General features: G+C 42.5%; 1 protein-coding gene across 3 annotated transcripts; it reads left to right on the forward strand.

Annotated features, from left to right (window-relative positions):
- Positions 1-812: 812 nt before the first annotated feature.
- Positions 813-15,817, forward strand: LOC136435587 (uncharacterized). 3 transcript variants are annotated; one of them, XM_066429209.1, is made up of 14 exons: positions 817-1,196; positions 2,814-2,914; positions 3,468-3,613; positions 5,259-5,358; positions 5,780-5,883; positions 6,709-6,818; positions 7,395-7,572; positions 7,939-8,071; positions 8,549-8,679; positions 9,470-9,680; positions 10,644-10,779; positions 11,438-11,725; positions 14,656-14,865; positions 15,587-15,817. In XM_066429209.1, the coding sequence occupies exons 1-14, from the start codon at positions 929-931 to the stop codon at positions 15,730-15,732; spliced, it is 2,262 nt and encodes a 753-aa protein (XP_066285306.1). In that variant the 5' UTR covers positions 817-928; the 3' UTR covers positions 15,733-15,817. The 3 variants fall into 3 exon arrangements, with proteins under 3 accessions (XP_066285307.1, XP_066285306.1, XP_066285308.1); XM_066429211.1 differs by lacking the exon at positions 2,814-2,914 and having other exon boundaries at positions 1,083-1,196; XM_066429210.1 differs by lacking the exons at positions 8,549-8,679; positions 9,470-9,680 and having other exon boundaries at positions 813-1,196.
- Positions 15,818-15,832: the final 15 nt, after the last annotated feature.

Below are 15,832 nucleotides of genomic sequence, written 5' to 3' on the forward strand. Positions count from 1 at the left end.
TACATTTCCTTCATTCACCACAATGGAATTATACCATCTTCTCATTAATCATGCAAATTAAGTCTTTATTCGCATAATAGATATCTATCAATATTCTTGTCTTTATCAGTTACATATGTCACATTGTATCACATGTACATGTTTGATAGTCCTATCATGAAACTTCTGATTTCTTTCCCATTGATTATGCCAATTAGCAACTGATTAGCATATTAATATATGGTTATGTCAATCATCACTTAAGTTATCTACATACATGTACCTAAATCATGACGATCCGTCATACCCTTGTTAAGTTATTCTCTTTCAAAGTCTGAAACAAATTTGGCCCCTGCAGTTTAAAAACAGCCGTTAGGAAGCCCAAGCCTACAGGACTTTTTTCCCTCCAAAGTGCTATCTACCACTAAAAAATCGTGATCATAGCATGTTCAGAACACGAAATATCAAAACCGAAAGTTCCGCTGCAGTACCTTATAAAATTGCGGGGGCCCAGAATCTAATCATTTTGAGGTCTCTTCAAGACAATCCACCCAGACATTCTAGACTTATGCTGTTCACAGACACATACACAGACCTGAAAACAGAACCTTCTTAGGGAAGGTAAATACAAAAGATTGCTACAGCAATGCCCCCAAGGCACCCTGATCTTTGAATAACCAACAGGCTGAAGACTCGAGCTCTCTGATACGTCACAGGTAACGTCACGTGACACCCTTGTTGACTAATCTTTGTTCACACCGTGTCATGTTATGGAGTCTATGGATTTATTAGTGCTCACTGGCGCTTGCTGCGGTTCAAATTCCAGTGGTCCTGGTGACGCAATCTTTATAGGTTTTTCGGCCTACGTGTATTTATGAACTCACATAGAATGCTTTTTAAACTGTTCAGCCGTTTTCCTTGACTTGCCAGACGTCCAAAAACGTACAGGATGACATCTCAGTACGTTGTACTTTTATGCCTAATGTTGTCCATGGCAGAGGCGGCCCCGTTCGTCAACTACGTTCAACCTCCCCCCAAGAAAGATCTGTATGAGTTCTACTGGGAGGTGGGCCACTGGGAGACCATGTTTTATTACGAAGAAGAGAACAATGCAGGAACTCCTGTGCGGTTGACGGGGTACGACCAGTTCCAGAGAAGGGAGCCCGACCGCAATGATCCGACAAACTGCAACAAGAGCGTCCCTATGACTCGAGAAGGTGTTTTATTCTGTTACCTTTGCCAAAAAGGTTATGTTTCCGGGTGCGTGTGTGTGTGTGTCTATGTGCGAGCGTGTATTTGTAAACAGCATAACTCGAGAATACCTTGGTGGATAGTCTTGATACTTGAGATGTGAGTAGGTGTTGATAAGACCTCAAAATAAATTAGATTTTGAGCCCCCTAGCAATTTCTTAAAGTACTGCAGTGGAATTTTCAGTTTTGATATCTCGTGTTCTCGACAAGTTATGTCCTTGATCTTTAAGAGGTAGATAGCTCTTTTGAGGGAGATTAAGTCGTGTAGGTTTGGGCCACCTAGCGGATTTCTGGAACTGCAGGGGCTAATTTGTTTCTGAGTGTGAAAGAGAGTAACTCAAGAAGGGATTGACGGATTGTCATGATTTTTGGTATACAGATAGCTTAAGTAATAATCAACATAATCATATGCTTGTTGTGCATATAAGGAGCTAATTTGTATAGCTATTTCAGAAAGTTTAGACATCCACTGCATTTCATTCTAGGACTGTCAAACATGAGACATCTGTAACTGAGGAATATCTGCTTCCCGAAAAATAAAAACCATTTGCAGTATTAGAAAATATGACTGCAACTTTACAAGGCTGGTTAACGCTAGCATACACATTTAGCAAGGGTGGCTTGCCCTGATTCATATTTGCTGCATACTTTGATCGTAAACATTGTTGAAATATTGAGAGCGGGTGATTTCCAAGTAGGCCCAGAGCTAAGTCATATGATTTAGGTAAACGTTGTAACTAGTTTTACCCGATAACGCTGTTTGCTCATTTTACCCCGGCGCAGACCAACAATCAGCGACCTTCGGTCGAATTTGTTGATCGTGAGAAGGTCGGCAAAGTCGATATATGGATGCAAATGATGGGGGTTATCAGCGTCTTTGATACTGCAGATCCATTTATGTTAGCGGGGACTCAGTGATTTCGCACTAGGGGTATCCTGGAAAACATACCGTCGGGAGCTCCCCTGTTTCTCTACGGTGCTTAGGGTAGTGATGCCCGCCCAGACAGATTAGCCCGCCCGGGGTTGTGTTTACGGCCTTGACTTTAATTAACTCGCTCCCGGGGGCTGCGAAACTCTATATGGCAGCTAAGAAGAGAATCTGACAGAAACGGGTCAATATAGCAGACTGGGCCCGGTAAAACATACCTAAGCCGACCCGTAGAGACTGGGACCAGGCTATACTATTAGGGGAAATGAGGTTTTCGCGGTGTTTTAAGTTAGTGATTTAGCCTCTTTCCGACAAATTATGGCGGTAACTTTGCAAATGTTTCTTCAGTTTTTTCCTTGCGGTCACACTGACGTGCGACTCACGGATAAAATACGCGACAGTACAAAAAGAAATGACCGCGCCAGTAATATCACATCCTCAATTTCGGCCTCAAATTGATTAGATACAAGATAGTTTGATCAATTTTTAATCTAAATACGTGAGAACATACTGATCTTGCTGGCAACTACATTCATGTATGTACAAGCCCCTGTCACACATAGACGAGTCCGCATGAGTTGCGTATAAACATGTTTTTGGTTGGTTAGCGAAGGTTGGTTTGTTCTTCGTCTACTTAACTATGTTTTCTGTGCAGAGGTAAACAACGTGGTGGCAGCGGACGGGTCTTACACACGGGTGGTGTTGGTCAACCGAACTTTACCAGGACCCTCCATTGTCGTTTGGAAAAATGCACAGGCATGTTCAGAACAGATTATTCTTATTTCAAATGGTATTTTGACGAATGACCACCAAAAGTTGTATGCCGAGATTTTTCTCTCTATCTGGTAAGACCTTCTCTGACAAGTGATGGACACTAAGGACACCGGGGTAGAACGTACGTCATCAAAATGGCGGCAGCTGACAGGCAAGCAGTCGTAGGTCGTGTAGAATAGAATCAACTGCAGGCCAAACCTCGTCGTCATGACGTCATGTGTCAGATGTGGCGTTTAACGATTGTTTACTTTTATACCCTCATGACGTGCTAACAGTCACCACTCTACGACTGCGCTCTCAATATATCCACCAAATTTGAAGACAGGACGATAATTCATGGCTTCTGATGATTCTAAGATACTCTGCCATTTATTGGGATGGGTTAGGTTGCACAATGACCCTACTGAAGGACGTCGAAACAGGGAGTTGTCCACGACCTCTCACCGGTTGGCTCCGCCATTTTGATGACATAGATTGCATCCCGTGAAGGCCGAAGTTTGTTCAAGTCGTTTCTCTCTCTCTTGTTTTCTATAAGGTGGCTGTCCACGTGACAAACAGTCTGCTACAAGAAGGCATAACGATCCACTGGCATGGTTTGACCCAACACAACACCTCTTGGATGGACGGGGTGGGCGGTGTATCACAATGTCCCATTAACCCGGGGGAGAGCTTTACTTACAGGTATGTAGTTACTACTAACCACTAATTGACATCAGCCCTAGGTCTAGGTTGAAGTTGGTAGTAAACATATGGGGACAGGAGTGTGGTTGTCCTTGTCATAAGCAGTATTACAAACGCGAAAACGGAAGTATTGTTTTCATTTGTCTGTATGTTTGGTTTGTTTGTTTGTTGTTGGCATGTTTGGCTGTCTGCGTTGATGTGTGTCTGTAGTTGGCCCGAGTCCAAATTTGTGCCCGCTGGCTGAGTTGGTCCGGGTCCAAATTTGTTCTAGCAGGTATACAGGAAAGGAATGTTGCTATTGATGAAGTAAGTAACCCCGGGATGGCAAGTGAGAGTGGAACACGTAATGTGTGATATGGTTGTGTTATATTTTGTCAATAAATTTACAAAGACTTTTTATTTATGTACAGACGAAGCCACTTAATTGCACCTCGGATAAACGCACCTTCCATTTAATTGCACCGAATCCCAATATCCAAAACCGGTTCCCATTTACTGGATTGTTAGTGACTCCGCATATCTGCACCGCGCATGGTCACCAATGCCGGATAACTTCACCAATTTTTTTCAAAAATCTTCGACAAGTTAACTGAAAAGGTGCGCTAAAATCGGCAAACGCGGTACAAATGAGCCGATACCTGCCAGTGTAAAGGCCCAATACCGCCAATGTGTTTTAAACTGTTTTGAGTAACAAAAGAAGGCGGTCTCCATTGACAGTTACGTTGATAGGAATCGTATACGTACGAGAGGTCCCGGGCATCCCGTAATCAGTACCCAAGTTTTAGTTTCAATTCCTAGTTTCATGGCGGTACATGATTTACGTAAATCGACAACTGCACTCTACGTAATGTAATACAGAAACTGTTATCCCATGAGTGGCATGACGATGTTTCAGAATGCCTCCCCTGTAACATTACGTGTGTTGTAATGCGGTAGATCGCATGGAAAAATGCAAAATCAAAACAGGTTCGTAGTCATTTCTTTATTTTCAGCAAAGGGTCAATAAAAAAGTTGATTACTGAATAATTTCGTCTGTTTTCTTTGTGCTAGTGTTTCTGACTAACAATTTACCCCCTCGCCCATGGTGGTGCGGTCCAGCTGGGCATTTCGCATAATTAAGTAAGAACGGTTTAGAATACAAAACTGCCTAACGCGACGAAAATGAAAACAACATGCACTCTCTTCAATATTAATGAATATTATTGGCTTTAAATGCCTGTTTCGATTTCGGAAACATTAATTCCTGTTTCCGAATGGAAAAATGGAACGGACTACTTTCTCTCGCGGAAGGAAAATAAAACTGCCTCGAACTCTCGACGTGGCTTGGCGGCTGCACCAACCGGATAATTGCACCAAAACCGCTGACAAATGGGTGGTGCAGTTAAGCGGATTCTACTGTATAATATTTCACGGAGGTATGAGATGCTCGATTTCTTGTTTAGTATTACCAAAGGCTTGCAGACAAAATGTCGATACAAATTGGATAGACCTGCGATACATATTTCCTCTGCACTAGGACAGATAAAGCACAGAAGATACAACTACATGACTCCCAAAGTCTTGACAAAGGAAGGAAGCAGTGTTTTTGCATAACTCACGGTGTACACCTTTAACGGCAGTTTGTCGTTCTTCTTCACCTGACCAGGTTTAACGCGTCTGAAGGCGGGACCCACTGGTGGCACGCCCACTCCGGCACCTTTCGCACTGACGGGCTGTATGGGGCACTCATCGTACTGGAGGATGACGTAATACATATAAAAGATTACATAGTTATAAGCACTTTATCTTAGCATTTAATTGAAAATACACTTATTTGATCCTGAATATTGAATATTTCGAAACACGTTCTTCTAAACTTTCTTCTTAAATTGTTGCAAAATTCGTATTGCCAAACTTTGTATGCGTGTCTTGTGTACAATAATATTGTTAACGTTGAAGTTCTTTGATGTGTCCATCAATTTGTTCTAAAATGTCTTAACCACAGCACGTACATTGTACGAAGTGAACGCTCTGTACTACTATAGATCATCACACGGTAAGCTTCAGATATCGAAGCCACGACTCTAAAAAAGTGACATCATCATGGAAATCATATGTGATTGTTGTTTTCTATTGTTTTTTTTAGAGCTGCTTAAGTAAAATTTTGGTCTACTTTCTATCCCACAGCCAGGTTTGCCGCGGATCTCTCGTGACTTCCTTGTGCTGCTGCAAGACTGGCAGAGGGAGGATTCTTTGGACACGTATCTGAGAGTGGAATGGGAAGCATCAAGGTATAATTGTCTCCACTTTTACCACCTAACGTTATAAACAAGGTCACATGCATCCGTAGAAGGACACATGCGGTATGATTGTTGATGGCCGAGCTAGTTCACAGTTCCAAGTGCACATGTGCAAAGTCAAAGGTTAAGGCCCCAAACATATTCTGCTGGAAACAAGTGGGTTCTTAACCTCTGACATTACCCACAATCCCTTAGCACTGCAAGACATCTTATTTCCAGCCCATTGGTTGTCACAATGACAAAGTTGGCTAAAACTCACTCACTCACTCACTCACTCATGACCCATGACCTCAGTGGTCGTAGGGGCGTCATGACATCCAGCCGCAATGATCCGTGCCCATCCTGTTCTGTCCTCGGCCTCTCTGGTCAGTTGTGTAGTACTCATGCCAGTCCATGTATTGATGTTGTCCAACCAGGTCTTCTTTGGCCTTCCTCGTTTCCTCCCTCTTGCTACTGTACCTTGCAGAATGGTCTTGGCAAGTGTGTTGTGTCGGCATACGCGCCCGAACCACTTCAGCTTCCGGCGCTTGACCGTCGACAGGAGTGTTTGACGTCTGCCGCAGACTCCCAAAGTCTTGACAAAGGAAGGAATCAGCGTTTTTAGCTAAAACACACCACTATAATTGCAAGCAGATTTAGGCAACTTTTTTTTAGTAGATAACAGTGTATGTGCAAGTAGAGAACGTCTGTATCTGAAAAACTGTGGTTGAAATGGTACTGGTAGTTGCTACAAACAAATCATCGTTTTTAATTTGTGAACCAATAGTTGAAGAAGACTTGCTGATGTCTCGTATTTGCCCCTCTCACTACTTCCAGGTTCTCTTACGGGTACGACAACTATTCAGACTGTTACTACAACAAACGGCAGCCGGACGGTACGGAGATCGGACCCGTGCCATTTGTGTCAGGGCTCATCAATGGAAAAGGTAATAATGATTGTTCGTTCAAACTAAGGCCACAGCAAGTACGTTTACCGTCTAGTTAACTGGAATGATCACCTTCGGAAATGGTCAACATGACAAGAAAATAGCAATCGAAAATTGAAACAATATGTTGTGTGGTAGCCTTGATTGTGCTTACGGTAGAAGTGACACTAGTTTAGTAGTTGTTAAAGTGACACTAGTGTGTTGGCATTGAGTGTAGTTGCAAACTTGGTAAATGATAATATATTAGGCTACCACACTACAGTAATTAAAGATTGTTGTTGAATCCAATTTTGACGCTTCTATTCTTGCTTGATACAACGCTCATGGTCTCCATTTCAAAATTTTACTAATAGGCATTTCGTTTTTTTTTTCACTTTTGGTTTTTCACTCTCGCAGTAAATTTGAAGTCTGCAGAGGATGTCGTCAATGAAATTTACTTAGATGTGGCCTAGTCTGTTGAAACTATAAAAAAAGGGCCAGCTTTTTTAAAGAATGTCCTTGCAGTGGTCTGGTTGTTTTATAAACACTAGTGTCCGGATTGGACAACGGGTACCATATACTTCTCCATCTGTCCAGGACGTCGGTTTTATGACGTCGGTCCGGAAGCTGAAGATCCAAACGTGCCACTGGAGCTGTTTGAAGTGCGCAGAGGCGACACCTATCGCTTCCGGGTCATTAGTGCAGCCATGATCTACGCATACCGGGTCTCCATCGACCGACACGAGCTGACCATGATCGCAACAGACGGCAACAGGTCAGGATGTACCACCGCTGGCAAATGCTAATAAAAGCCAACTTTTCCTTGCATTCCCCCTAATCTGAACCATGCACTAATAAATGCATATTACACAAACAAGCCTGAGCACACCAGCTACACTATGATCCTAACGACCTCACACAACTGTGTAAGTGTAACCATAAGTCGTTCTGCCTGTCTACAACACTTGACTAAAGCCAAACCACTGAACAACCAAACCAAATTCTCCAAGTATCCTATTACACCAACACAGTCCTGGTGGGCTGTCACAAACTGCGGACACATATTGAGACAAATTAACAGATAAACAAACACAGATAAACAGCTGATTAAAATACCTCCGTTTTCATGCATTACTTAAAGAATTTCCGGACAACGCGCGGAGTCCTTTATCATCAACACAGGAGAGAGGTACGACTTCTACATCACCGCAAATCAACGAGTGGACAACTACTGGATCCGTGCAGAAACACTGGAGGAGACCGATATTTACGGGGTAGGGTGGTTGCTCTATGTGGTACATGTTGTGGTATCAGTTAGTACGCATTGAATTTATTCAGCAACGTATCAATCAATAAAAAAATCTGGTCACGTTGTTAAGAATACATGATTTCATTCCCAACGTATATCCCGACAATTTCTATATTTCCAGGGCCATGACCCAAAATTCACATACGACGTAACTTAAGAAGTTTCCTTTTCTTCATCTTAGATTTACCAAATCCATTCCGGCAAAACATGGGTACCCTTGCACGGTTAAAACATAAGTACAATATATACGACATGGTAAATCGCGGTTGTCTGGCAAAGTCTAAATGGCACTAAACCAGGCTAAAAACTTTCACTAACAGGTCAGTCGGAGGATTGGCAATAAATGACACCTCTTGCATGACACTCAAATTTTAGAATATTACATTAGGTTTGGGTTATTTTGAAATTGATGACACACAGCTCTATGATTTCGTGATCCCAGACTACAGTGCTTCCCCACTCGGCGAAGGCCATCCTACACTACCGTGGAGCTCAGATCAACCAAGACCCTCGCTCTTCTAGGAGGTCCTGTACTAACACCAGTAAATGTACAGTGGTTAACTGTCCGTTTCAGTACGTAATTTGTTTGTTTACTTTGTAACTTAAATGTAGGGACTACTTTGTTTTACAACAATCAAATGAACCATTGGGTGAGCGGGGCGAACAAGGAGGTTTATGTATTGTGGTTTTGTAATATATTCTTAGCCTCTAGCCAGGCCACGAGGATGGCTTCAAGAATAGTAGAACTTGCCAAATAGAGTGAATAGTATGCTAAGGGAGTCGGCTACAGATAGAGGGTCCAATAAATATGCCATCCACAGGTCCTGGTCTGGAGGGCGCAAACTTAACTGTAACTTCTATAGCGGGCTAACATCTCTGGCGTGTTATCCGTCTATTTGGCCAATTTTTACGCTTTTTCCAGCGATCTGTGGAGCCGGCCTGGTAGAGGTATATTCCATGCGTGTGAATATCATCCTCTCACGCCAGATCCGCCGCTTATACATGTCAAACAACGACCTTGGCATACCGGCCTGGGATCAGTCCATCTCGCTAGCTGCGTTTGCGCTGGTCAGCGGCCAGCCAATCAGATAGTCACCTCCTGTTGTTGGTGGCCAAGGTACCAGCCAATCGCGTTTCCTCTGTACCATAGACGGCGACGTGATTGGCTGGCAATTTTCTCTGGAGCAATATAAGAGGCGGCATCTAATTGGCTGTCAGGCTCCCAGCGCTAATGCAACGAGAAGGACAGATCGCAGACCAGTGCGCCAGGGTAGTTGTTTGACATACACAAGCGGTGGGCGTGTCATGAGAGGATGGTCAATGCGTAATCGATATGTCAATAATCATGCATTTTTCTTGACAGGAACTACACATCTTCGAATTTCACCCAGTGTGTCAACGTGCACCAGCTTCGCTCTGCGCAACCTCAGACTGTCCCACAGTTCGATTCTGATGAGCCGGAAAAGTGGGAGGAACATTTCATCAACTTTCACTTCGCCGGCAACGATTTGAATGGAGCCCAGAGATCTTCCGTGAACGGGCATCGGTTTGTTCAACCCAGCGCCCCTCCAGCGGTACGTTTCTGTGTTATTATAGATATAGACGATGTAATCGCAACTCATAGTTAGCCCACCACTAGTTTACATTAAGCCAATGGCATTCTATACTTGTCTAATAGTGTTATTTATCAAGCAACGACCCTGGCGTACCGGCCTGAAAGCCGCCTTCCTCGCTGCGATAGCCCTGGCCAGCCGTCAGTCAATTATGATCACCCTCACCTGTTGTTAGAGGAAACGTTATCAGCCAATCACGTTACCTCTTGACCGTAGGCGGCGACGTGATTGGCTTGTTATGGATCTCAGGCTAGTATGCCAAGGCCTTTGTTCGATATACATAAACGACGGACCTGGCATGAGAAGATGCAACTCTAGGGATGCCGTGAAGTTATCGGACTTGTCATTGTCCAGATAAATACTAAATGGTATATTCTTCAAACAAGTTATGGAGAATAATAGGCGAATGGTCTTCATCAGATGCAGAATAGTGTTTCTGTTTCTTGCGCACTGAGATATTCAATTTCCCTTGAAGTAAATACGAAGTAGAAATAATCATGGCCACATATTTCTACACAACTGTTAGAATTATGGATTAATGCCCGGTCCAAAGGTCTTTACGGTGACAAGTGACCACGTGCCAAATAAACCATCGAGTGAGCGAACCGAATGAGGTGGTTTATGAAGTGGCTGCTGTCTGTCTGGTATGTCTGTTAGTTAGGAAGAAGCGCTCGCGACTATTGACCTTTTGTCATAAGCCAATTCAAACTGACGCTTACATCGTTACAAATTTCAAATCCCATTTTCCTGCTTCTTCCTCTTCGTCTTCTTCTTTGGCAGTCTATTAATGGATGGCTTTCTTCTTCATTAACCCATGAGTATGACGTTATAGCTGTATAACCAGTAGGAATGGAAGTTTGTGATTGGTCTACACAGCCTTGCTACATGATAATCATGACATAATGACTGCTTGATTGACTGTAGGTTGACCGTAAAGGTGTTGGTATAACTCCCTGCTTGGACAGCGAATGTGGCGGTGAGAAGTTCTGTGAATGCACTTACCATATCAACATCACCTATGGCAACGTCATACAACTGGTGCTCTACAACATGGTGGCTGGTAAGTAGCTTTACCTTACATATCCAGCGTTATATGTGAACTGTGCAACATGGGAATCTGTTGCTATGTAATATGAAATATAGAGAAGCAAATGTAATGCATTCCTGCATATCTATAAATCTAAACTGTGCATACCTGGGATGTGCTTCACTAGAGATCTCTCAAGCACAGTATTTTTCAAAATGGCAGATATATATATATATATATGTCACCTGGCGACTAAATGTTACTGGGGGTTATCTTAAGCAGACGACAACGTTATTATGATGTTTAACACAGAATTTTCATCAAAGTCAGTTGATACTAGTTAACGATGTCTTTAAAATATGTAATCTATAGTACTATAATCCTACCGTGGATAATGATTGAATGATTGAAGACCTTTATTGTATGTTCGTGCCCCGAGGGGCTAGATACAGGTCGTTTATTAACACAAACCTAACTAACATCTAAGTGACATATACAGTGAAATATGTACAGTACATTGTGTAAACATACATGGTAGAAGAAAGGGATAAGCTAAGCTAATCTAGTGAAGTCAACTTCTTCTCGCTTCTTTGTACATGTGTAGATGTATGAACAGATCATGTTTCTTAATAGAACGAGGTCTACGGAAGCGGAATATTAATTCTAAAAAACGGTGGTTTTAAATGTGTAGGTGGCAATATTAACGGCACTGCCCACCCTGTGCACATCCACGGCCACCACTTCTACGTGTTGGACATGGGCTTCCCTGAGTACGACAACGACACGGGCACATTCGTCACCCATAACACCGATATCGACTGTACGGGGTTTCAGAACTGCAACGGCAGGGGGTGGGTGGACGACTCCTGGAAGAACGGCAGTAAACCTGGGCTGAACAATGTCAACCCTCCCTTAAAGGACACCGTCATCGTGCCAGTTGGAGGTTACGTGGTGTTGCGCTTCCTGGCAGACAATCCAGGTAATTTTTCACGGTGGTGAAGTAATGTGGTACGAGGGCGAGTCAAAACGTAATGCAAGTTGTGTCGTAGCAGGTCCTTTTTTCCATGAAAGGTGTTGAAACTCGGCACAAATACGAAGCTCGAAGGCCCACATTTTCTTCAGTCTGAAATACCTCAACTTGTCTTAAGATTTGTATGCGCAACTGGTTTGATTTCACACCCTTGCAAAGATCTGTTCATCTAACCCACTTATGATTACAATTACTGTATGTAATACATTACACCTATATAATGATGAATTTCTCTATAGGTTTCACGTTAATTTTCTTTTTCCTCCGGCCTTGTACTACTTTGACGGACTTGCAAGGTGGTGGTTATCCTGAAATCAACACAGTCACATATAAAATCTGAAGAGCAAGTTGAGATATTTCAGTCTCAGGAAGATGATATATTATGTGCCTTTACCTTAATTTGTGCCAAAGTTCAAAGGACGCCACAGACTCCCTCCAATCTACAACTCTCTCGTCCAGTCACGTGACCTGGGTGACCTTTGACACCTAGGTCACGTGACACCTCTCAAGCTGAAGAAAGATGGCGGATGTCATCTGAAAGCTCCTTGTAGCTTCTCAATTGCGTCGTGCGTATTAGTTTAAAAATGCTTTATTCAAAGTTCAACTCATTTCATTAAAAAAAAACTGCCATGATACAACAACTTGCATGACTTTTTGACCCGCCCTTGTAGGTTATTGTAGTGAAAACAGAAGGCCTAGATTGTTGTGTGTAGCTGAACAGATTATAAGCCAGGTTCTTTTCGTAGCAACGCGGTGGTAACATTGGGTAACATAAATTCGGGATTTTTCCGATAATGGTTGACTGAAATCAATCTAGCAGAACAATAAACCATCCTTTTTTCTATTATTCTGTCAGTATCATGTACTATCTTTGCATTAATCGTATATATGGTAGATTTTGTCTCTAGTCGTGCTGACACCATAATATTTCAACTTGAAACTACCGTCCGCCGCACGCACAATGACGGTGCTGTCGGACAGGGGTGAACATTAATTCGGGAGAGAAGATTCGTATTGAATATCTTACCGCTAATTACATTTTATACAGCAGCTATTCGTTCCATCCTTGGCTTGAGGAGAGTGCTATGGATATAGACGTGTCCAAGTAAAAAAAAAAATACACGAAAAAACGGCCGTACCGCACACATCAGGCCTCCGGGAACAACCCGTGTGTTGAGTCGGTAGAACGTCACTCAAAGTCAACCCCCACCGTAATGGAAATTTGTACATTATTTATCGGGACGTTAGCTGGATGCCGTAGAAATGGTAATACTACTATGTCCATGTGTTTCTGCTTGTGCTAAGAGCAAACTTTGAGGAAAATATCGCCATCAGTCCACTATCACACACAACATTTATACAAAAAAGTGTTCCTCGCAAACGTTTGTCGTCTGCCGAATAGCAGGATTCTGGGTAACGAATATGGTGGCGGGAAAATTCACCGTAGTGTCGTAGCCATCGGTTGTAGCAACAAAGAGGCGTTCTGATGATTAATCACACCTAGAGTCCAGTTGTAGGTTAGCAAAAGAGATTCCAATAAGTTGTATTGTAAATAATTGTGTTGAGCAGGAAGCGGATGTGACATTTGTCTTATAAACCAGCGAACAACTATGCAGTATAATTCTCCCACGAAGCCCTCAGACTGTGACAATAAGGGACGGAGAGTTTTTGACGTAGCCAACTTCTAATGCATGGTTATCGAAGCTTTAATTTTCAGACAGTGTTCTGAATACGTTAGTCTGTCAAGTTTGCATTTCTAGCGGTATTACTGATGTTGCATCTAGCACATATCCCTAAATACCCCGTTTTCGAAAAATCCCGAATTTAAGTACCCCGCGAATTTATGGTACCCACCTGGGTAGATATCTGGACGTGCACATGCAGAAATTTGATCTCTTACATAAACGTAACGTGTCCTATTTACGTGCGGGAGCAGTTTACGTCCAGTTTGGGCCACGTCCACATGTCGCGGTGTATTATGCCAAAGCCTGTTCTCATAAGCAATAAAGAACGTCATAAGTATGATCCTTAGCCATCTCTCTCTTTTATACAAAACAATGAAAAAGGTTTCCGTCCAGCGACATAACAGAATAAACTTCTGAACCAGTAACAACAAGTTGCACGAAATCGTCGTGCATGAGGTGCTTCATATGTAATTCGACACCGCGTACTTCATCATGTGTTCCTAGCTTACACGATAGCTAGTTTCTTTTAAAAGTAGCTGACGTTAAACCTATCCATGGTGATTCGAGGTTTGAAACTCTTACTAGTTTTAGGAAGGTTTGATACAACCTAGCGACCCCCGGACGGGTGGTTAATTTTTGCACGGCAAAACATAATAGCCATGCGTTTATAGCGTGAACGCCACGTGCCGCGCATGTCGTTGAAATTCACAGATCAAAATTGTTTTCTTCCATGGCGTCAAGCAAGCGGCGGGTGAAACATAATGACTTTACTATCATTTGTCTGTACTGTAGACCACTTTGGATAGTTACTGTGCATTTTTTATGGTACCGGTCTATGCTCTTCAAGCATAGCGCCAGAAGGGAAAAGACTGAGGTGGACGATAGTGAGTTACGCTAGCACAATTTTACATCATATACATCAGTATGAATACATGCTCGCACGGCGTTAAACAGGCGGAGAAAAACTAACAGACCATGCATTTTCTTTTTAGAAGAGCTGATATTTCTGCCCATGGGTTTAACATTTGGCTCTGTCTGCGCGGTTTTAATATAAAAACGTTTTGAATAAATTGGACGTTAAGTGGTCACGTTACGTTACAGCTACACCACTGCAAACTGGGCGAAACCTTTCTTTCACTCATTATCTAACCACTAAACACGACTGTACCACTGTTTGTTCAATGTTCCGCACAGGTTGGTGGTTCATGCACTGTCATATCGAGATCCACCAGGTGGAGGGGATGGCTATGATGATCAGGGAGGGGACAGAGGGACTGATGAACCGCCCACCCCCGAACTTCCCCACCTGTGGGAGCTTTGACTGGTCCTCCCAGGAATTCAAGGAAGCGGAAAAGGGCTACGGCAAACCTAGAACTGGCTGGAATTTGGCCAGTGACTTTGATAGTAAGTGGGCATGGACATTACGCTGAAATTTTCAGCTTAAACTTAGTGTATTCCTTTTCTATATTTGTGTTGTCCGGTTTTTCGGTATAACAATGTCTTGTTTGCAATAATCAAGCTGGTAATTGAACAGGTAAACGAATGCACCGAGTTCTTGTAAGGATGTCAACATTTCTATTTTTCTGTTGGTCACCATGCCATGAAGGTGCGCAACATTCTAAATACTATGAAAATGAAATTTACCGAATGGAGTCGCAATTACAATTATTCTTTTTCTATTTTGTTAAGATAGACTTTATTGTTTTCTTATTTGTTTACCTGTTTTTAGCCCAAAAAGTTTATTCTTATTAAGTTACACCGAATTCATCAGATGTTGCAAAAAATTTTGTAATCCAACAAAATGTCTATGAGAATTCGTATTTTTATCTTTATTAGACTTCATCTTATGACCACTCCACTTGAGTCCTTCTGCTTTCGAAATGAAATTTTGTTTTTGCTTTTCGCTTTTTCTAATTCCCTTGTTTCCACGTTCAAATACGGTAAATTGTAACATGTCTTGCAGGTTGATTTGTGTTAAACATGGCGTTGGTGGTGTTCAGCGGGTACCTGACATCAATGCCAGCCGAGCTTATACACAACGTTTAGAGATCTAACTAGAGCTAAACATCATAAATATCGGCGGCAACTATTTGTTTGTTGATTTACTTATCTCCATGTTTTCCAGAACCTTCCTTTGGCATTGGATTGGGCGCTGGAATCGCTATTGGGATCATTGGGATTTTCCTAACTGTGGGATATTTCAAGTGTAGTTCCAAGTCCCATTCAAACTATCAGCAACTGCCGGGGCTGGCTGGAGAAGATGGACGCTGATTGTAATGATGTTCGTATTATGATTATCACATTTGTGACCGAATGGAAAGGTCACACTAACAAATGTAACTACTAATACCATATAGCGTGCATTTGGTAG

The sequence above is a fragment of the Branchiostoma lanceolatum genome, chromosome 5, assembly GCF_035083965.1.
Source record: "Branchiostoma lanceolatum isolate klBraLanc5 chromosome 5, klBraLanc5.hap2, whole genome shotgun sequence".
Taxonomy (NCBI): Eukaryota; Metazoa; Chordata; class Leptocardii; order Amphioxiformes; family Branchiostomatidae; genus Branchiostoma; species Branchiostoma lanceolatum.

Bases quoted from the DNA above. Each gene is read 5' to 3' on its own strand.
- LOC136435587 (XM_066429209.1), top strand. From the start codon at position 929: ATGACATCTCAGTACGTTGTACTTTTATGCCTAATGTTGTCCATGGCA. The intron at 2,915-3,467 runs GCATGTTCAGAA...GTTTTCTATAAG, and splicing joins TCGTTTGGAAAAATGCACAG to GTGGCTGTCCACGTGACAAA. The intron at 10,780-11,437 runs GTAAGTAGCTTT...TTAAATGTGTAG, and splicing joins GCTCTACAACATGGTGGCTG to GTGGCAATATTAACGGCACT.